The sequence below is a fragment of the Sinocyclocheilus anshuiensis genome, unplaced genomic scaffold (assembly GCF_001515605.1).
Source record: "Sinocyclocheilus anshuiensis isolate Anshui unplaced genomic scaffold, SAMN03320099.WGS_v1.1 scaffold356, whole genome shotgun sequence".
Classification (NCBI taxonomy): domain Eukaryota; kingdom Metazoa; phylum Chordata; class Actinopteri; order Cypriniformes; family Cyprinidae; genus Sinocyclocheilus; species Sinocyclocheilus anshuiensis.
In genome coordinates, this window is record NW_015554097.1 from 1,081,911 (window position 1) to 1,103,878 (window position 21,968).

The 21,968-nt window shown below is 37.3% G+C and overlaps 1 protein-coding gene across 1 annotated transcript in view; it reads left to right on the plus strand.

The window, feature by feature from the left end:
- LOC107669515 (G-protein coupled receptor 98-like) overlaps positions 1 to 21,968 on the plus strand; it is a 142,545-nt gene that overhangs the window by 31,677 nt on the left and 88,900 nt on the right. The window contains 23 exon segments of the mRNA XM_016461784.1: positions 1,759 to 2,029; positions 3,751 to 4,080; positions 5,036 to 5,212; positions 5,404 to 5,627; positions 6,616 to 6,742; positions 7,293 to 7,478; positions 7,684 to 7,864; positions 7,961 to 8,124; positions 8,219 to 8,342; positions 9,100 to 9,360; positions 10,667 to 10,793; positions 10,938 to 11,155; positions 11,565 to 12,308; positions 15,889 to 16,262; positions 16,945 to 16,976; positions 16,978 to 17,107; positions 17,448 to 17,625; positions 17,723 to 17,916; positions 18,379 to 18,499; positions 18,698 to 18,781; positions 19,436 to 19,575; positions 20,539 to 21,148; positions 21,261 to 21,476. Coding sequence (XP_016317270.1) covers positions 1,759 to 2,029; positions 3,751 to 4,080; positions 5,036 to 5,212; positions 5,404 to 5,627; positions 6,616 to 6,742; positions 7,293 to 7,478; positions 7,684 to 7,864; positions 7,961 to 8,124; positions 8,219 to 8,342; positions 9,100 to 9,360; positions 10,667 to 10,793; positions 10,938 to 11,155; positions 11,565 to 12,308; positions 15,889 to 16,262; positions 16,945 to 16,976; positions 16,978 to 17,107; positions 17,448 to 17,625; positions 17,723 to 17,916; positions 18,379 to 18,499; positions 18,698 to 18,781; positions 19,436 to 19,575; positions 20,539 to 21,148; positions 21,261 to 21,476 — 5,213 coding nt within the window.

The window sequence follows — 21,968 nt, forward strand, 5'->3', positions numbered from 1 at the left end:
GCGCCACGGCCCTTCACCCCACGAGCACCACGTTGAGACGGGCACCGAGCACCATTCCTCCGAGCACGTGTGATCAGTGTGTGGGCAATAAATCACCCTCCGGGGCTCTTTCTATCAGTACCGAGTCTGTGTTCTCATTCACCCCGCGACTATATATATATATATTTCTATTTCTTTTTTCTTTTTTTTTTTGTGCTTTTCTCAGTCGGAGACAGACAAACAAGTCCGGTGATTTTTGTCTTTTAAACCAGAAAGACGGCTGACAGATCTGACGTTAACCGATGCTCGCGCCACAGAAACTACGGTAATTTAACAGGTAAGTTAACGTTAACAGTTAACGTTAGACAAACCCGCCCATTCACTATATTACAATAACTTTGAACTTTTTCTTAATCGTTATTTATGATCCGCTTCGTCAGGTTCATCTAGCATATCCATGTGATGCTAATTAAGTTTACTAATGCAGCCGAAGCCCCGGTAAACAAAGCGGCTCGAGGAGCATTTATGATGGCTGTTTTGCTAACGTTATTTACCATTTCAGACTGATATTTGTGCCTCGCGTTTTTTTAATTTGAAACTCATACTTGCATATGTTTTTGAAATCAATGTTTTCAGCGCAAAGGCAGCGTGGAGTGATGGGATGTCAAAAGCAACAAGATGGCTGCAACACTACGAGCCTAAAGTGAAGCAAGTAGAATTCACATTGATTTAATTGATGGGTTTTAGTGTTATGCGAGATGTAAACCATCACATTTTTTTTAAAGTATATATATATTTTCATTTTTGGATTAATTGTAGCAGCACAAACGGGTCTTCTGAAGCAGTACAATATTTTAGAATGAAATTTAAATCTGAACATTGATCAACTCATGCATACACAGCCCAGACAAATACTAGTTCTTTCACACCACATGAATTACATCATGATATCCAAGGATCAGTGATGTTTGATGTAATGTAGTGTGCCACCATTTTTGATTCAGACTGTATTGGCAGAATGAATAACATATTACATTTCAGTTTGCTTTTGATTCAGAGTCATTATGCTTCAGAAGAATACGAGCTGGGTCTTGAAAGTTCTAGTTATAGTAGGCTTTCTTAATATGGATTAAAAAAAAAAACTAAAATACACTTAGTACAAAAATAGTTGTTCCAAAATAGCACACTTCAAGTTAACTAATCATTAACACACTTGAAGTATACTGACAATTAGTCTGGCTGCAAGTATACTTGGTATACTTTTTTTTCACTAGGGGTCACATGATCCTACCGAAATTATCCTGCTGATTTGCTGCATTTCTTATGTCAGTGTTGAAAACGGTCATGCCTCTTAAAATATCAAAAGAACAGAACTGTATTTGAAATAGTTTTTTGTAACATTATAAATGACTTTACTTTTCACTTGTCACTTATCACTTTTGATCAATTTAATGCATCCTTGCTGAATAATAGTATTAACTTACTGACCCCAAACCTTTTAACAGTAGTGTGTATAAAAAATACGTAAAATATAAATTATAATGACTGCAAAAATACTTATGTTTTCGGCTGGAATTCTATCTTCTTGTGTGGCTTTTCACGTTCAGTGAGGACAGATAGACAGATACATTACTTGACAATGATAACTGGTCATCCTAGTCTCGTTTTAACATTTATTGAGTGCGATTCTAATTGGTGGTGGCCATTCTGAGTGAAATATGTTTTTTTTATGGTTATCTACAGTATGCAGTATCTCTTATCTGTGTTTCTCTGTCTCAGATATGAAGGCATCATCATTGTGAGGAACGGAGGAACTCGTGGAGCTGTTTCAGTTAGGTGGAATATAACAAGAAACTCCACGGATAGGACTCCAGTCTCTGCTGACCTTAACCCTACATCAGGTACCCTGAGGTTTGCTGAGGGCCAGATGAATGCTGTACTGCCTTTAAACATCACTCAGGACAACTTCCCTGAAGAGGCCGAAGCCTTCGTCCTCAGACTGATCCCTGGATCTGTAGAAGGAGGGGCTGAAGTGGATGAGCCGATGGAAGTGAGTGCTTGGCATGTGCTTGGTTTTTAGTTAATGCATTTAGAGAATGTGTTTGGATTGCAGATCACAGATCGGTGGTGGCTCAGTTCTGAGATGGATTTAGTTATGAAAGATGAAAGTGCAAGTTGACGTTGATGACAGCTTGAAGCACTCTCTTTAATTTTTGGAAGGAAAATGTTATGATTCATAATGTGCCTGGGCACTGGTTGTCTTACATGTTCACATGTCACCCACTTTGATGGTATTCTAGACTTTTATGCTTAGTTTCAGGCATCCGTGGTAGCAGATCCCTTTTGGACCTCACTCGTAGGCTTGTGGTGAGACATCCCGGGAGGTTGTTGTCTTACTCTGGCTCATACCCTTTGTCAAAGAGGAAGTTCCCAGATCAGAACTGGTTCTTAGTTACCATCTGGGCAGCACTTAGTCCGTTTAAGCGGATGTGGTGTAAAATGAGACACATGTGTCTCTGGCACAGCAGCAGCATCAGACTGCTGGTTACATCGAGTGTCACTTGGGTGTTCCCTTCATGTGGTCCCAGTACAAAATAGAACGCAGCAGAGCCTGTGGGTGGCTGTGTGTTCTCTTTATAACTTGTCTGTTGCAAGTTTGATTATGTGTAAAAGGAGTGGATAAATCCGACCTGAGTTTATGTTTAAACCCATCAATTAGCCATTACTGTGAGCATAAGTTTGATAGCTGAACTGACTCTGCAGAATGTGTGAAGATTTACTGTGAAGAGCTTATTCGTGTCAACTGTTCCTAAATTCACTGAAAAAAAATCCCAAAATTGCAGTACTACAAATATTTAAAGAGGTCTTGTGCCTTGGTCTGATGAGGCTTGGGTAAATAACAGAGTCATGAACTAGCTCATGAATGCTATTTTTACACTCTTGTGATGTCTAATGAAAGAGAAGAGCTTTCTAAGATTAGTTCACTGTAAGTTTTACACGGATAGTCCAATGTTACCTTCACTGTGACGAATGGTGAAATTAGTTTATTGCTGTGGCTTTGCAGGATTCTAAATAGAGAGGAAAAGATTAATTATTTTAGAGTTCATCACAAGAGGAAACTGATTTTTAAAGCAGTGCTTCGGTTGCAAATGTTCTTCTCTATTAAAAGCATCTGCTACTCTCTCCTCAATGTTATGGTTGGAGTTAGGAAACAAAAAGAAAACTCATGTTTACAGAAATTTGTTTTCATTGGAAATCTTTGGGGCAAGACAATTCAGAGAGTTTGAAATGTCAGAAATGTATAAATGTTTTGTGCAAGTGTACAGAAATGTGCACTTTAACAAAAAAGGGCTTGTAATTTTGTTAAATAGTTTATATTTTTCCATTCAAAAACAGCTTCATGTGAGCGTAACATAAGCAGTACTTGAGCTTTGAAATTGTCTAAATCCTCTTTTTGGCAGTAGGACTACTGTATTAGCAGAATGAACCTCTAGTTGTGCAATACCAATGTGTAATCCTTAAAGGGGTCATATGATGCTTTTTTAAAGATCATTATATATCTTCTTTTATGTACCACATACTTCCAAAACATTATTTATGTTAATGTTTATTCTGAAGCAACTTCTTGCCCCATAGACTTTCTTTGTAAGTGCATTACTGTATGTTTGCTTGCTGAAACAAACTGAAAGATGAGTGATTGAAATTAGTGTTTAAGGTAATCGTCCGTAACCTTCCTGTAAGGAACCTGAATATGTTGTTCTTCCTTCACAGATGGTGTTCTTCATTCAGGACAGTGATGATGTCTATGGTCAATTTGGCTTTCATCCAAGAGAGAATCAAAGTATTCAGAGTCAACCAGAGGGACGCTTCCTGTCATTTAGTTTCCTCCGAGAAGGGGGGACCATGGGAGAGGTACGGCTTACGCTAACTGCCCTGTACATACCTGCAAGACCACTGGACCCATCATGAGCCAGGGATGGGGTGCTGAATGGAACAAGTGTCACCAGTGTGCTGTTCAGTTCCGGTCAGACACGAGCTCGGCTAATCTTGCCCATCCACAATGATGCCTTCTTGCAGAACGGGGCTCATTTCCTCATTCAGGTAGGATACATTACTCAAATAATTTTTTGACAATGTTGAGAAATGCATATACTGATCAAATATATATAGCTCGAATACTCTGTAGTTAAAAATATCTGTATAAAAAGTAATAACTTTAATTATGAAAGTGTTTTCAATTTCTTTTTTTAATTGATTCAAGTTGAGGTTGACATCATCAGTTTTTGTTAATTATATAGCAATGTTGTGATGGTATAGACTGCAGTTCAAAAGTTGTTATTAAAAAAAGTGTTTTATTTATCATGGCTGCACTAAATTGATCAAAAGTGACAGTAAAGACTTTTATAATGTTACAAAAGATTAGTATTTCAAATAAATGCCATGTTTTAAGCTTTCTGTTGATTAAATAATCCTAAAAAAATATTAGGCAGCAAAACTGTTCAACACTGTAATAATAAGAAATGTTTCTTGAGCAGCAAATCAGCATATTAGAATGATTTCTGAAGGATCATGTGACACTGAAGATTGGAGTAATGGTGCTGAAAATTAAATCACTGGGTTAAAATATATTTCAACATACTGTATATTCAAACAGAAAACAGTTATTGTTAAAATAGTTCACAATATTACTCTTTTTACTCTATTTCTAATTATATAAATGCTGAAGAGAATTCTTTCAAAAACCTAAACAATATAAGACTTCTGGCTTGTTGTCATGGGATTTGTGTTGCTTTGTTGATTAAGCGGTGCAGACAAGCAATACAAGAACCCTTGAAAGGCAGCAAACATGCTCTCATAGCATCTCAGAAGAGGATGGCGAAGCATGTGAAGTGCTTGTGTGACAGGCAGAGTTGCTCATTGTTTTATAAAATGTTTTTTTTTCTTCCTTAGTATCACAAACATGGATTGGCGCTTTAAGTGAATTGTTGTGTGCTTTCCTATTGAAATTGTTACAACCAGGTGTATTAACAGGTAATGGATTCATGTCTCTCATTAGTTGGACAGTGTGCAGTTGGTGAACATCTCTCCACAAATCCCATCTGTGAGTCCTCGCTTTGGAGGAGCTCTGAACATCTCTCTGGTCATCACACCGGATATTGCTAATGGAGAAATTGGCTTCACCAGTAATCAGACAGTGGTGGTTCTGGAACCAGAAGATTCAAATACCAGCTTGGTATACAACAATCTCACAGACAGTTTTTTCGTTACATTTTCAAAATCCTAAATTTACTCAATTTAATCCTATTTATTTTGGTGTTTGATTTCAGAAAATTCCCAAATTTTCAATGTGGTCTCAGACTTTTGTGCCCTACTGTACAATTGGCTGGAGAAATCATTGGCAAAATTATTTTTTCCTTCCTCTAGATAACTATTGAGCTGAGGCGAGATGGGACGGATGGCCAGGCAGTGGTCTTCTGGAGTCTGCGGCCCGCTGGAGAGAACAGAGATGATGTGACTGTGGGTGACATTTCACCTTTCACTGGATCGGTCAAGTTCCTCTCAGGACAAAGTGAAGCAGTGATTAACATCACTGTAATGACTGACAGCATACCAGAGATTAATGAGACCGTCATTCTTACGTTAGACAGGTCTGTTTAACTTGTTATAAAGACATTGAGATGTTTCAAATTGTGATCAAGTCCAAATACTTTTTGGATCCACTATAGTCTACAGTGGATCGAAGTGTTGGTTCCTTTCTGAAGTTTTACCTGATGACTCCTTTCAGCTGTTTCCTTTAATCTGGGAATTATCTTGTAATCATTGTGCTGGGACACTCTTTGTCCTCCCTTCACAGGGTAGAAACCGCTCGCTTTGTAGTGTACTTCAGGTAAGTGCTTACTTGAAAGACTGTGCCTTATTGTGTGCTGTGAATCAACTCTTTATGTGGAAAAGCATCCACTCTGAACTTTCAGGGCTTTGTCTTAACGTTTCGATGGGGTATGTCTCTTTATCTGGGTGTGTGAAATGAATAGTAAGAGTGTGTTTGTATATGTTGGGGGTGACTGCACTTGGATGCAGGCAAACACTGCTTGTACTCATTTAGCACCTCATTTACGGAGTTCCTTTATCCTGTCCTGTAAACACATCAGTGTTTGTATGCATGCAGCACATCCTCTGAATGCATTTATTTGAAACACTTCTCCCGCAAGCTCTTTGTCTGCCATTTTACTAATTATCTGAAGCCATCAGTGCTGGCTCAGACCAAGCGAAGCTCAGTTTATACACAAGACCCCTGCTGAGAAGGGAGGATAGTGGGTTGCTCTAAAACATGACTTGTCAAATCAGCATATCCAAGAGGCCTTAGGCCAAGCAATTTAAGACACTTTCACATTCCAGCGTGACCACACTCATACATATCCAAAATATGAATCTGGCAAATGGTTTGTCACAGAATATTGGTAATAATTTTTCCTTATATCATGCATTTTATATCATATAAATCTGCCCATACTGCTTAAAACAAAACATGATTGTGCATTATAATCTACCATACAGTAATATATCATAGTAGATTTGTTCAGCTTTTTAATAATATAACTTTTCAGTGTCACTTATTATCACCATGTTTCTCCACAGGACAAATGTGGACAACCAGATACTTAAACCAGGTTTCACCAGGCGAGAAATTGTCATTCTGGAGAACGATGAGCCTGGAGAAGTATTTGAGTTTTCACCACTCTCTAAAGGACCTTGGTTAATCAATGTAAGGCATTCATTCATTCATTCACTTTATGATTTAATTTTCTTATTTATTTACAAATGTATTATTTTTTATTGATTTATTCATATTTTATATATATTTTCTTTATTTTAAACATCAAGATTTTAAGTTATACTTTTTATGAAAATATAAATGTATACTTTGTAAATGGTCACCTGTATAATTAGTATAATATAGTCTCTCATCAATAGTCAGTAGTCATACAGATTGACAAATTAATTAAATGTTAAATAGAATATTAAACTATTCGACTGTTAAATAGACTGTACGACTACTGAGTATTGACAAACAAATTACAAAGTATACAGTTATATTTTCATAAAAATATAACAAACATTTTATTTATAACTTTAAATCTTGATGTAGAAAATACAAATAAATTCAAAACAAATATTAACTAATAAGACATTTCTGTATGTGTAAATTTTAGATGGAGTTTAGCATGTACCTTTCATTCATTTATCTTTTCATTGCAATTACATGGAAACTATGCAAAAATGTGACATGTTTGGATGATTTGTTGGCTATGCAGGAGGGGGAAACGGTTGAACTGAGGGTGATCAGAGAGCAGGGGCAGCTACTAAACCAGCTCATAAGATATACAGTGATTCCTTCTGGAAATGCTCAGTTTTATGGGGCCACGGGGATCCTAGAGTTCCAGCCAGGGGAGAGAGAGGTGATGGTGGCCCTGGTAGCCAAGCCTGATGGGATACCAGAGGTAAGTCCTCAGTACGTATGATTAAGGCTTACTAACGTTTATTATAATATGTCCTCTGATTAACTGACGTTGTGTTACATAAAAGATGATCTACATAGTTTCTTATACTTCCCTTAATGTTAGATTACTTTAACACTTCATGTTTGGAAATTCAAAATGTAAGCAAACCTGACTTCTAAATGATTGTCTGATGTTTTGACTTTAGCTAGACGAGACATTCTCAGTGGTCCTTAGTAGCCACAGCACGCCAGTTAGTCGCCTTGGCAACCGAAGGCAGGTCAACATTACCGTGCGTTGGAGTGATGACCCATTTGGGGTCATTGAGTTCATTAGGCCTGACCTAGACTTCACCATCAATGAAAGTAAAGCCATGGATTCTCAGTCAGGTATGGAGATCTATAAGCTACAGCTTCGGGTCACTCAACTTTCTTATCTTTTAGAATAAGTTTAAAATTATAACATCTCATAATTCTGTATGATAGCATCCTACCCCATTGGGAGAAGCAGGGGTAGGTTTGGGAACGTGTCTGTCTTCTGGATTCTTGAGCCGACCTATACAGGAGACATCAATCCAGTGCAGGGTGAGATCGTCTTTGCTGAAGGGGAGTACCTGAAAAACCTCACCCTATTTTCTATGCCAGATGAGGTAAGCTTCAGCAGTTCATAATATCATAAGTATATACTTATGTTTATAAAGCAGATGCATATCTGTAGTACAAATGATTTTTTGTTTGATGCAGATCCCAGAGAATACTGAAAATTTCACCATCACCTTTCTGAATACAATGGGTGGAGCGAGACTAGGAAACATTCTCAGTGCAAGCTTAAGAATTCGTGAGAATGATGATCCAATATATTTTGCCGGTATGTTTGACATTCAGTGCAATGTAAATCTTAATTTGAAAATAAAAGGTTACAACGGAGCCTGTTTCTGCCTCTGAGTTTAAAAAATTTTGAGTAATAAAGTAATTAGTCACACTGTGACTGTAAATTCATATTTTGGTATATACTGTAAAGCAGCATTCAGTTGTGAGAAGTAATGAAATTATGAGAAACAAACTCATTATATACAATTCTGTTCAAAAGTTTGGGGTCAGTAAGTTTTTTTTAACGAAATTATTTATTTAGCATGGATGCATTACATTGAGTAGAATTGACTATTTGAAATAAATGAACATTTGAACTTTCTATTCATGAAAGAACTCTGGAAAAAAAGTATCATGGTTTCCACCAAATGTTTTCAACATTGATAATAATAATATATATATATCTCTTGAGATCCAAATCAGCATATTAGAATGATTTCTGTAGGATCATGTGACACTGAAGACTGGAGTAATGACTGTTGAAAATTCAGCCTTTTCATCACAGGAATAAATCACATTTTAAAATATATTAAAATGGAGTAGTTATTTTAAATTTGAATGATAATTCATAACATTGCTGTTTTTACTGTATTATAAATGCAGCCTTGGTAAGCATAGGCTTTTTCAAAAATATAAAAAAATATATATTTTTAATTTTATGGCTGTTTTATTAGTCTTCTATACTGATATAGCTGCTCACTGTATCAATATCAAAATAATATCAAAATTTGTTCTTCTTTTGTATTGTTTTATAGAGCCTGTGGTTCAGAGGGTGCGAGAAGGGGGCGTGGCCAATTTCATCATTCTGCGAGCTGGGCTAGCTAACTTTATCACCATAGTGAAGTATCGTTTTGAGTACGGTGACACATCACCAGGAGACTTCACTCCACTGAGTAACGACTCAATGTTCGTCTTTGATTTTGGAGAGTGGATGAAGAACATGTCTGTTGCGGTGGTAGATGATGACATACCAGAGACAGATGAACCATTCTACATAGTCCTCTTCAGTGCCACAGGTTTGTCACGTTCTCAGCTTCCAATTAACCATATATGCAGAGTATTTTATGTTGCAAACTTTGGGTCCTATTCAACATGCATTGCCTTTTGGTTTGTGCTGCATTATTTTGGGTGACTTCTTTTGCCAGCCCTTCAAATCCCCAACTTTTAAGTGCATTGTCTATGTTGCCCAATTAGCTTCATTAAATTCCCTCTCTGAAAGACAAATACTGCTCTTCAACTCTGCTCTGTAGTGCCAATAAATCCACCCCATTAAACATTTGTTTTGATTCACACAGCGCTCTGTTGATTGGCCTTGACTCTCAAAAGCCCTCTCTAATCCTTGTATTGTGGAACACGCACACATTCATGAAAAGGGTTGGGTGAATGTAGAAAGTTAATTACAAAACTGTCCTTCTGCAGATCACAAAGCAAACCCACCAAGAGCTGTCTCTCTGGAGGTTTTACCACGTACCCTGAAGGATTTTGTTCAGATACATTGGTGTTATTACGACATAAAGCTGAGCTTTTGAGAGCGTAACATGATTGCTGTGGTTAATTTGTACCAATTACAGCAGTGTTACATGTAGAATGATATTTAGCATGACAGTTACAATTTGTGAATGTTACACAAATGTGCTGCCACAGATTTGAAAGCGCAAGCATTTATTAATGAGAAAATTGAAAAGGATTCTGAATAAAATTTTTGTATTATTCACAATGAATCTGACTGGAGTTATACTTGATTGAACTTTTATTATGATCATTTAATTGCATGCTAATTTGTGCTATGTCACAAAAATGTGATAACATTTTCAATGCAATTCTGTAATGTAATATAAAAAAAGGCTTGGTCACAAAGATAATTCCAATAATTGTTCGCCTAATAGATTATCTTTCAAAAGTTTGACATTAAGAGTAATAAGAAATGTGTCTTGATCATCAAATCAACATATTAGAATGATTCCTGAAGGATCATGTGACACTGAAGCTTGGAGTAATAACTGCTGAAAATTAAGCTTAGCCATTACACAGGAATAAATTGTATTTTAAAATAGAAAACATTTTAAATTGAAGTAATATTTTTTTTTTACTGTACTTCTGATCAAATTAATAATGCAGACTTAGTGAGCATAAGAGACTTCTTGTAATCTTAACAGCCCCAAATATTTGAACAGTAGTGTGTGTTAAAATAGTTGTGTTTTATTTCATTTTATAAATTTTTGCAGATATCAAGACAGATAGAATGACCAATAATGCTGCCAAATAAATGTGAGAGTATGAGAGTGATACTGTACTTAAGTGTGTTTGTATGGGTCTTGTCAGGTGATGCAGTGGTATATGGTCAAGACACTGCTACAGTGGTGATTGAGGCCAGTGACGATGCCAATGGGATATTCTCTCTGGATCCCACTCAGAAACCAGTGGAGGAGGGAAGAACCAATAACTTTTAGTGAGTCTCCAATTCTCTAACCAGATGTAAATTTCATTGCAGATTCATTGCAGATTCAAATAAAACAATGCTGTCTTTTAGTATTAGAAAAGAAGTATTCATGTTCTACTCTCTGTGAACTCATGTTTCCTTTTGTTTCTCCAGTGTTCTTCGAGACAGAGGACACTTTGGTAATGTCACAATATACTGGCAGCTGTTCGCCAATGACACCCCCCTTGAACCTCACCAAGAATTTCTGAACACATCTGGTTCTATAGTATTTCGTACAGGGGAGAAGGCGAAGCCTATTGTTCTTGAAGCCATCTCAGACAAGCTCCCAGAGTTCAATGAGTTTTATGAGCTCAGACTTATGAACGTCTCAGGTAAAGTCAATATCAGCGGCCACTGGGTTTAGTTAATCATTCTTAAAGGCTTCACGAAAGCTTTTTTTTCTTCTTTTGGAAAAATGGACCAACATATTGATGAATAATGCACTACATAGATTTTTGTCCAATCAAATGCTCTCTACACTCAGAATGTCCCTCCCCATAATACCACCTGAAATCAACTAAGTAGCAAACTGTTTTTCAAGACTGTAACCTAACTAAAACCAATTATTAAAAAAATTGTAATGATCTTTCTCGAAAAGTATGCAGAGTTCCTGTTTTAACAGCAAGTACTTCACCACAGAAAAGGAAGCTGCACTTATTCCATGAGGTCTTTAAGCTTTAAAGTTAGTTTTTAAGTGCATATTTATTACATCAGTTACATTTGAAACAATGTTGTCTTTAGGTGGCTATCCTGGTGAAGGAGGAAAACTGGCAAAGAAAGACCTCAATGCATCCGTTCTCATTCCTTTCAATGACGACCCATTTGGAGTTTTTGCTATTGCCCCTGAGAGTCTGGAGCATGAGGTAGCAGAGGACGTCTTGTCAGTCAGTGACATGTTGGATGTCACATCCTTCAACATACTTCGTCAGCAAGGCACATTCGGAGATGTGCGTTTGGCCTGGGAAATCCTGTCAGGAGCTTTCCCACATGGTCTCCCACCCATGGAAGACTTGACATTGATGGCCTCATTTCCTCAGGCTGTAGAGCTCCGACCACATGCCAGAAGACGCCATGCTGGCATTGATGCGTTCTTCTTCTCTGGACTTCCAGGAGCTTATGGATCCATCAGTGCAGAAACCCATCTGCAGGTTCCAGTGAACCTGGCTAACTTTACCCTGTCAGTCTGGCTGATGTCCAGGCCTAATACAGATGGATTTATTGTTTCTAAAGGCAACAAGAATGGAACTATCTATTACGGAGTTCAGGTCCAGACTAATGAGTCCTACGTTACTGTTATGCTTCATTACACAACCATAGGATCTAACAGCACACAGGTGGCACGAGCTACTGCAACTAAATTTGTAGAGGATAATACATGGGTTCATGTTGTCATCGCTGTGGAAGATGGAATTATTGAGTTTTATCTGGATGGGAGCCCAATCCCTGGGGGGATTAAGAGTCTAAAAGGAGAAGCCATTGTGAATGGTGAGTAAAGTTTGTCTTTTTTAAAACAATGTAAATTTGGACTGCAAAAGTTGTCATTTGTCCCAAATATGCATATGTCCCACATAAATATTGATTATAAAATTTTAAGTATATATAAATGTTGAGTATATAAATTATTATTATAATCATCATCATCATCACCACCTGATAGACAATGAAAGGGGAAAAGTCTCAAAGACTTGGAACCTAAGCCATATTTAGGGATCGAGATTTTTGACTTTGATTTTTATTCTACTTTTAGTTTAGTTGAGTGTATATAAAATACATTTATAGTAATACTTTATATATATTTTATATATTTCATAATTTTTATTATATAAAAATAGCATGAATGTGTAAATAAATTCATTTATAGTGCATTTATGATGTGTTATTATGTATAAATTAATATAATATATACATAACTATAAAGCATACATTATAATTGTTATAATTAATTAATTGATAATTGATTTATATATTATTATTATTATTATTATTATTACAAATTGTATTATTTAAATGATATCTATTTATTGATTAAGATCAGTATAAAAATATACTATGCTACCAAAAAAAAAAAGGGTCTATCCTTTTTTTGGATACACAGAAAATGTATTTCAAGGATTGAGTTTTTTTGCTCTTTGGTAAAATTTATTTATTAAAATCGTTCTCAACATTTCACATCATTAGGATCAAAACCTTTTTTTAATTTATTTCAGCACCCCATAGTTTAGCCTTTTAACAACTGCACTACAAATTAGGAAATCACAGCTGCCATAGTAGTCCATTTGGAGTTCCTCTTAAAGACAAATTCCTCATGCTTATATTGGTCAAGCAATGAGATGTGGTTCCTCACCTATTCTTGTGGCCCATATCTTGTCTTGTGAGAGCCCTATGCTATTGTTTAGCTTTTCACAGGAAGATATGCTTGACTGAACACTGGGCCACTGAACATTGTTAGCAGCACATAAAGGCAGCCGGCGTACTCTCTCTCTCTCTCTCTCTCTCTCTCTCTCTCTCTCTCTCTCTGAAAACAATAGAGCCCCTACTAAGACTTTCTTGACATCTCTTATACAATTTTCAGTCAAGTGAATGTACACATTAACTGCATGGATATCTGAGATTGTCTCTTTTTGTTAGCTTTACTGGTGATTGCGGCCTTTGTTAAATGTTCTTGTTTGGGCTCCATGAAGCGTATTTCCTCAATTTGTACAGTTGTGTGCCTTTGAATGTCTCTCTGGTGGTCAGGAGGTTACTGCTTTAAGCTGGTGTAACCAATGAAAATGAACTCCACCCTTTTTATTCCAATTTCACCGCTGTCACATCATAGAAAATGTTCCTCTTGCCCACCTGCTCATATAATGAGTTATCTTGACCCACTAAGAAGGCTATGTCAATGGTGATTGTAAGGGACACAGATATGTCACGACATTGTGTTTCTCCAAAGACATTTCACTATTATGTGTTGTTAGCTGGGTCAGACAGTGCTTGCTTGAATACACTGCTTTGAGTACAGTCCTGTTTCTTAGCCTCATTGCGTGTTCTTTTTCAGTCCTGCAGTAGAGATTATGTACACTACATTTATTATGCAACACATGGGCGTAGAATACACGGGGGACACATCTCCTGCACTTTTAAATTAACGTAAATTCATCCCCCGCACTTTTCTAGGGCAAGCAGAGGTTGTTTTTTTTTCGGTTCATGTAGAGGTTTTCAAGGGCCAGTGTGAATAAATCTGGATTTAAATTCAAAGAGACAAGATGGTCTTTGCATGACCCAACGTTTTATTCATATCCAAAACAATGTGAATATTATGGAGCGCTGAACACTCTTCTGCAGTGTATGTTTCATTCATACTCAAAGCTGCAGGGCACTCTCGCACTGAAAGTCCAAAACGACCTCATAGAAGTAAAAACTTATAGAAGTAATTACTTATGACGTGTGCAGGAAATCCCTAATATGGACAAAGGCATCCGGCTATGGTTGTAGCTAAGCTGAATAAAAAGCAGAAACGTTTTGACTGATGAAACGTGAAGACAAAAAACACACGATTGCGACAGTATATGGGTTATGTGTTTAAGTCATCTTCAGGTAATAAATAAATAAAGCATATGAATATAAGTGCTAAGTGACGTATAAACTATATTTTCTGCCTTATTATGTGATAAAAATGGAAAAAGTGTTTGTAGTATATAAAACAATCATAAAATTGTCATAAGGAAAATATAATAGAATACAAAATAGGGCTGCACGATAAATCGCATGTGATATTTAATGCGCATCTTGTCAGTAAAGACGGTTCTGTAATCAGCGGTAAATCTCCATCACCTGCGGGCTTTCACATTGAGCAGCATTAACTACACAGAGCCGTTGTTCACTGACGAGCTGCGCAAAACCACGTTCATATTCGCGCGATTTTTTGCGCAGCTCGTCAGTGAACAACGGCTCTGTGTAGTTAATGCTGCTCAATGTGAAAGCCCGCAGGTGATGGAGATTTACCGCTGATTACAGAACTGGCTTTCTGACAAGATGCGCATTAAATATCGCATGCGATTTATCGTGCAGCCCTAATACAAAAGGTTATTGTCCAGCAGTGTATTTGATTTTCTTAGCCAATTAAAAGAGATTAGGGAAAAAAACTGTAAATTAGACTAGATAGATAGATAGATAGACAGACAGACAGAGAGATAGATAGATAGATAGATAGATAGATAGAGGCATGAGTGATCCCTCAAATTGTGTGTCTGATTGAGGAGAGGTGTGCTATTACTTTTCTAAGTAATCACCTGGTGAAATGAAAGAGGAAAACTTACATTGAAGGAAAAACCAAGGGGCCAAGCTTTTTTTACTTTGACCAGTAAGAAGCCACCTCGTAAAACACTCTAATATTTGCATAGAAACAACCTAAAGCCGCTCAGAACACCTTAGCTCTACCCCATATTAACAACATGGCAACCAATTACAACCCTTTATAGCATCAAGGTCCGCTACAGACACCACTTAGGGTCATAATATAATGTGATATAATAATCCTAAACATTTTTGAGATTTTAAGAGATGTGCATTTTATTTTATTTTTTTACACCTTGGTATAAGTTTATTCTCTCTTTTTTTGTTGCTCAAAGTAGAGGTGTGCTATTAATTTTAAGTTACTTAAAGTAATCCAACTTAACTGACTTGGTGAAAAGGAAGAGAAAAAAGTCCTTTAGACTTACATAGACTATTTTTAAGCTATATTTAGGGACAACGCTTTTCTGACATTGACCAGTAAGTAGTCACCTAGAAAACCACTCAGAACACTCTAGCTTTGTTAAGAAACACTCTAAAAATGGAACACCTTAGCTACCAAACGTTAACACAGTAACCTACTGTACAACGCTTTAGCATCGTATTCTGTGGCAAAGACCTCACACGTTATCTTCAGAAATCCATCCATCTGAAGCATCCTGGCGTAACGTTCTATCATAAGATCTTCTGAGGTTTAAACATAACCATTAGGGTTGCAAGCCCAGATGTTTACCCAAAAAGCCACACCATCCATCCATCCTAACGCCTTGCATTGAATTCTTCCATTCAGATGCTGCGCCTATTAGGATCGGTTCCAACCCAGATGGTGAACAGCGCTTCACTGGTCTTCTACAAGACCTCCGGCTGTACTCCAGCTGGCTCAGCTGCTCCGAGATTCACGAGCTCCACAACCAACCAGCCGAGAATGACCTCCACAATGTGTCAGGGTACCTGACATACAGGCAGGAGGAGAAACTGAAGTCATTTTTGGTCGAAGTACGGGACGATCAAGAAGAGGAGGGTGAGGAGATTTTCTACCTACAACTGGTGGCAGTTCAAGGTGGAGCCCGTCTGCCGATGCCCAGACCGACCGCCATCCTCAAAGTCATGAAGAGTGATAATGCCAATGGACTTTTCGGCTTTACTGGTTCCTGCATACCAGATGTAGGTTTTTTTTTGTATTATTTTATTATAAAAATCTATGTTATTTTATTTAGAAATCTATAATGTTGCTGCACAGATAGCCTTCTGACCAGCACAATTAAGGTCTAATGAGTTAACATCTAACCGTATTATTTGATCAAGTACCCAAGTTGCTTCTTTGTCAGTGTTTGGTTAACCTCCCCTCCGAAAGCACATAACATGACCCCTAGCTGTGAGATGTCTTCACGTATATTTAATATGTCTTCACACCTGGATGGATGGAGCGTGCATTCTTCTCTTCAAGGAGATTGGATGCATGGCATCTCCAATGGCTTGTTCGATTAACAAGACAGATGGTCAGTGAATTCCTTTAGAGGAAGACCTCTCAACTAATGACAGAAAAGACACAATAGCACACGTGCTTTCTCTTATGCTCTCAGTCTCAGCAATTAGAAGCAGGAAAAAAGCACTTTAGCGCTACACATTTAGTAACTAATTTCCTTTCCATTTAACCAGTTAAGTGAAATGTAAACACTGTAAACAGTTTAATGATCATGTAACTCAAAACTGTTTCTCAGTCTGAGTTTATAACCCAACAACATCTAAAATTCTGAATGGTTACAGTAATTATGTTAAAAGATGCTGAAGTTAATTTTGTTGTGCTATAGTTGGCTTACAGCAACCTTTATCCTTTCTTTATCAGATATCTGAAGAAGGCTCAATGATCTCCTGTGTAGAGCGCCCTGGATCATGTCTATGTAAACTACACCGTCACTCAGGTTGATTCACCCGCAGACTCGTTAAATGCCTCAGACTTTGCCAGTGCTACAGGCTCCATCCATTTCTTGCCAGGCCAGCGCTCTGAGGTAACAGGATCGACCTGTCAAGCAGTTATTATTAATGGCCATAGGACCACCAATTATGGGGGAATGTTATAATATTGTTATTATTGTGTAATGGCTGGACAACATCTGTTCACATGATGACTGTATATGTATATAAATACGTTTGCATTAATGAATGTAGTTGATGTCTTTATATATACCCATTTTTATTAACGCTGTATTACAGCCAAACTGTTAATATATGGCTCCATCCGGTGGTGGTTTTAGCCACTTTGTTTAATTGATGGTGTAAATTCATGTGTAAGTAATGGCAAAGCCTCACTCATAAATGCCTTCATATTTGATGTCTCTTGTCTCCCAGGTTTTAAACCTGCTGGTTCTAAATGATGACCTGCCTGAGGTTGACGAGCACTTCCAGGTTAGGCTGGTGTCAGCTGAATCAGGTGATGGGAAACCAGGTTCTACTCCCAGTGGAGCCAGCATTGACCCAAACAATGCCATCAACAGCATTACAGTCAAAGCCAGCGATCATCCATATGGTACATTGGTATATTTATATGTTTTTATTATTTTAGCAACATTGCTTCATTTATGCAGCCAGATGTCGTAATTGACTGGTTATTAATGTAATTTCAGGCCTGCTGCAATTTCAAGCTACCCCAGTGCCTGTGGGTATGATCAGACCTGCACTGGAGGAAGCCCATGTGACTGTTCAAGAGGAGACTGGTGTGGTCAGTCTGCTGGTGGCCAGAGCACAAGGACTGCTGGGAAGGGTGATGGTGGGCTATCGCACGTCTCCATTCACAGCTGCTGGTTCAGAGGACTACGAGGTACCAACAGCTGTTGAACATATTTTTTGGGGGGGAATCAAGGACTCCTGACAAAAAAAAATTTATAAAATAAGAAGCACAACTATTTTCAACTGATAATAATTTTTTCTTTTTTTTTTTGAGCACCAAATCAGCATATTAGAATGATTACTGAAGGATCATGTGACAGCTTTGCTATCACAGGAATAAATTCAAATTTAAATATAAAAACCTACTAAAATTAGAAATCTTATTTTAAATTGTAATAATATTTCACAATATTACTGTTTTTACTGTATTTTTGACAACATTACAGAATCTTATTGACCTCAAATTTTTGGACCGTGTGTATGTTTTTGGTATTTGCTCTCTTATACGGTTCAGCAAAAAGAGAGTCATTTTTCACTACCAAGATCCCCTAATGAAATTCCTTTGTATATTAAAACGACACAATTCCTTTCCATTTTCTGACAGGACACAGAGGGATTTCTAGACTTCTTGCCTGGCGAGAGATTTAAGTACATCAATGTGACTATTATAGACAACTTGGTCCCGGAGTTGGACAAAGTCTTCAGAGTGGACCTCTATAATCCAAATGGAGGAGGTAAGAAAGCAGTTAAAAACTTTCAGAGTGTCCTCGCTTTTATCTTCCTGATTTTTCTTTCACTGTTTCCGCATGCACTGTCTCCTATGGGCTCCATTCATGCTGTTTGGGCATGATTATGGAGCACTCTGTATGATTTCAATATGCACTATGTGTGATTCCTGTCTGTTCCTGCCTGGCTCCTGTGTGCTTCTTAAGTGGATCCGTTTTTTGCAAGTGAAGGCAGTGGAAATGGCGAGAGTGACACTGACTTCTTAATTCCATCCTTTCACTATCATCATGGTAAGATTCTTTTTGTCATGTTATTTTTCTCCCACAGTTTGCTTTTTCCTTATTTACATTATTCGCTGTAATACCAGACTGGATGCTGTGGGGGAAAAAAATACCAGTTTGACTATATATACTGTAAACCTAAAGTGCCTCTTAATATTGTCAAAGTTCCCTTCAGGTCGAACAAAAGAGTTTTTATTTGTTTTTATTATTTCCTAACTGCTTGAATTGCTCCTGCTTTTGGCATTTTACTGTGCTTTTTGTTTTTCTTTATTTTGTTGATTTATTGCGTAATTGAGGTCGCCCCTTACACAAGCTTTATTTTGTAAGTCCTAGATTAAAGTTGTTAAGTTTAAGAGCCACCCATAACGGTCAAATCCCCAGACTCTGGATTGTAGACCCTGATTTCTGCCAAGCTGTTTACATAGTACTAAGGCCTGCGAGTAGTACCAGGAGAGACGTGGGAAAAGCAAATAGCCTTCATGTTTAGGGGAGGCCAGTAGGGGTAAATGATGATTTGAAAATGTCACAGTTCACCTCTGTGACACGTCTTGGCCCTTCTTTAGGAAGTGTTTAAAAGTAGTAGTAGCAGTAAAAATAGGAGTCTACTTAGTTTCTTTTATATTATAGCTTGAATAATGATTTAAAAAATGTTTTGCTCCGAAGCTAACCTCGGTGCTGCTGCTCGTATCATTGTGACCATAGCTGCTTCTGATGAGGCTCATGGCATCTTCCAGTTCAGTGCCGACTCTCTGACTGTGAATGGCACAGAGCCTGAGGAGGGCAGGAGTACTGTAGTACTGCAGGTCAGTTCTAAACTAATGAACATGGATCATCATCAATTCTTTTGTCCCAGCTATGAATTTATAAAAAAAAAAAAAAAAAAAACTTAAAAATGCATTTATATGTTACAAACATATAATTATTAAATGGGATGGGATCTTTTAGAATTATTCCTTAGAAACAAAAATCGATATTTGAATATGCAAACAATAGTTGAAAAACCTGAAGTCATGTTGTCCAATAAACATGCAGAAATAAGATCATAGTCGTATCATTGTGACCATAGCTGCTTCTGATGAGGCTCATGGCATCTTCCAGTTCAGTGCCGACTCTCTGACTGTGAATGGCACAGAGCCTGAGGAGGGCAGGAGTACTGTAGTACTGCAGGTCAGTTCTAAACTAATGAACATGGATCATCATCAATTCTTTTGTCCCAGCTAATTTATAAAAAAAAAAAAAAAAAAAAAACTTAAAAATGCATTTATATGTTACAAACATATAATTATTAAATGGGATGGGATCTTTTAGAATTATTCCTTAGAAACAAAAATCGATATTTGAATATGCAAACAATATTTGAAAAACCTGAAGTCATGTTGTACAATAAACATGCAGAAATAATATCATAGACCAGATCTTGAAAAAAAATATGTTCACTGTCGTTGGGTTTTGAAAGAGGTTGCATGCTCAGCAAGCCTGCATTTATTTAATCAAAATTACATTAAAACAGTATTGTTGTGAAATATTATTCAAATTTAAATAAGCTGTTTTTTATTTTAAAATTTATTTTATTCCTGTGATGGCAAAGCATTCATTACACCAGTCTTCAGTGTCACATGACCCTTCGGAAATATGCATTTTAAGAGCCGTTAAGTTAAAAATAAATAAATAAAAAATAAACATTTATTGAAACCAACATGAAAACAAATTGTACAGATGAGAGAAATGCTAATGTTTAATATGAGTAAGTTTCATGCTTTTCTCAGGTGATTCATACTTTTGGTGCTCTGTCCAGTGTGAAAGTGTATTGGGAGGCAGATGCTAATTCAGAGGGAGAGCTTGTTTATAGATCTGGGAATGTGACCTTTGAGGTGGGCCAGACTATTGGAAGCATCTACCTACTGATTTCCCAAGATGATATTCCAGAACTTGACAAGAGCTTCAGAGTCCGCCTCTCTAATGTTTCTCATGGTCGACTCGGGAAGGAAACTACTGCCATGCTGACTGTATTGGCCAGTGACGACCCTTATGGACTTTTTGTGTTCTATGAAATCAGCAGACCAATTCGTGTGCCAGAAGCAAATGCTGTCATCACCCTGACCATACAGAGAAGAAAGGGCTTAATGGGAAGGGTGCGAGTGACATATCGAACATTGAGGGGCACTGATACAGCTCCATATAGCACACCAGGAGTGGGTCGGGCCAGTGCAGGGAATGACTTTGTGCCTGTTGTGGAGTCTGTGATGTTCTCTGCTAATCAGAGTGAAGTAAATGTGACCTTGAGGGTACTTGAAGATGAGGAGCCGGAGAGGGCGGAATCTGTATTTTTGGAACTTGTCAACGTCACTTTGGTTGAAGGGCTTCAACCCAGACCAGGTAAAAGTCACTTGGAAGGTGTTTTGAATTATTATCTATGAAATGCACAAATCAATACTGCATTAAAAAAAAAAACCATGATGTGTACTTAGAATAATTGTTGGTTTTCCAGTTGCTCTTTCCCCTCGACTTGGCCCACGGAACACCACAGTTGCCCAGATCATTATAGAGGCCAGAGATGATGCTTTTGGGGTGCTACAGTTGTCTTCCCCAGCAGTGAGCATACCCGAGTACTACATCGGACCTATTATCAATGTAACGCGTATTGGAGGAATTTTTGCTGATGTGTCTGTCAAGTTCAGAGCAGTGCCACTGACTGCTAGAGTGGGTGAGTTTTAATGACATGTATTTCTGTTGTTAGGAACCTTGCTGTGGAATGGAATTTTCTCAATTATTCTAGGAAAGGAAAATGTTTGATGGACACTTTTATTGAGCAAGTCCACATTAAACTGGTCGAAATTTATAATCTTACAGGACAATTTTGTTTTAAATAGTTGTTGTTCTTTTGAACATTCTATTCATCAAAGGAAAAAAAAATGATGACAGCTTCCACAAAAATATTAAGCAGCAAAACTGTCATATCAGCATATTAGATGATTTCTGAAGGATCATGTGACACTGAAGACTGGAGTAATGGCTGATGTAAATTCAGCTTTCCCATCAAAAGAATAAATTGCAATTATATATTTTTTCTGTTTTAATAGGTTTTAAATTGTAATGTTTAAACGTATTTTATATTGTAATATTTCATTAATTAATGGAATATGTTTATAATGGAATTAATGGAATTATGTATATAAAAATCAAATGTTATATCCAC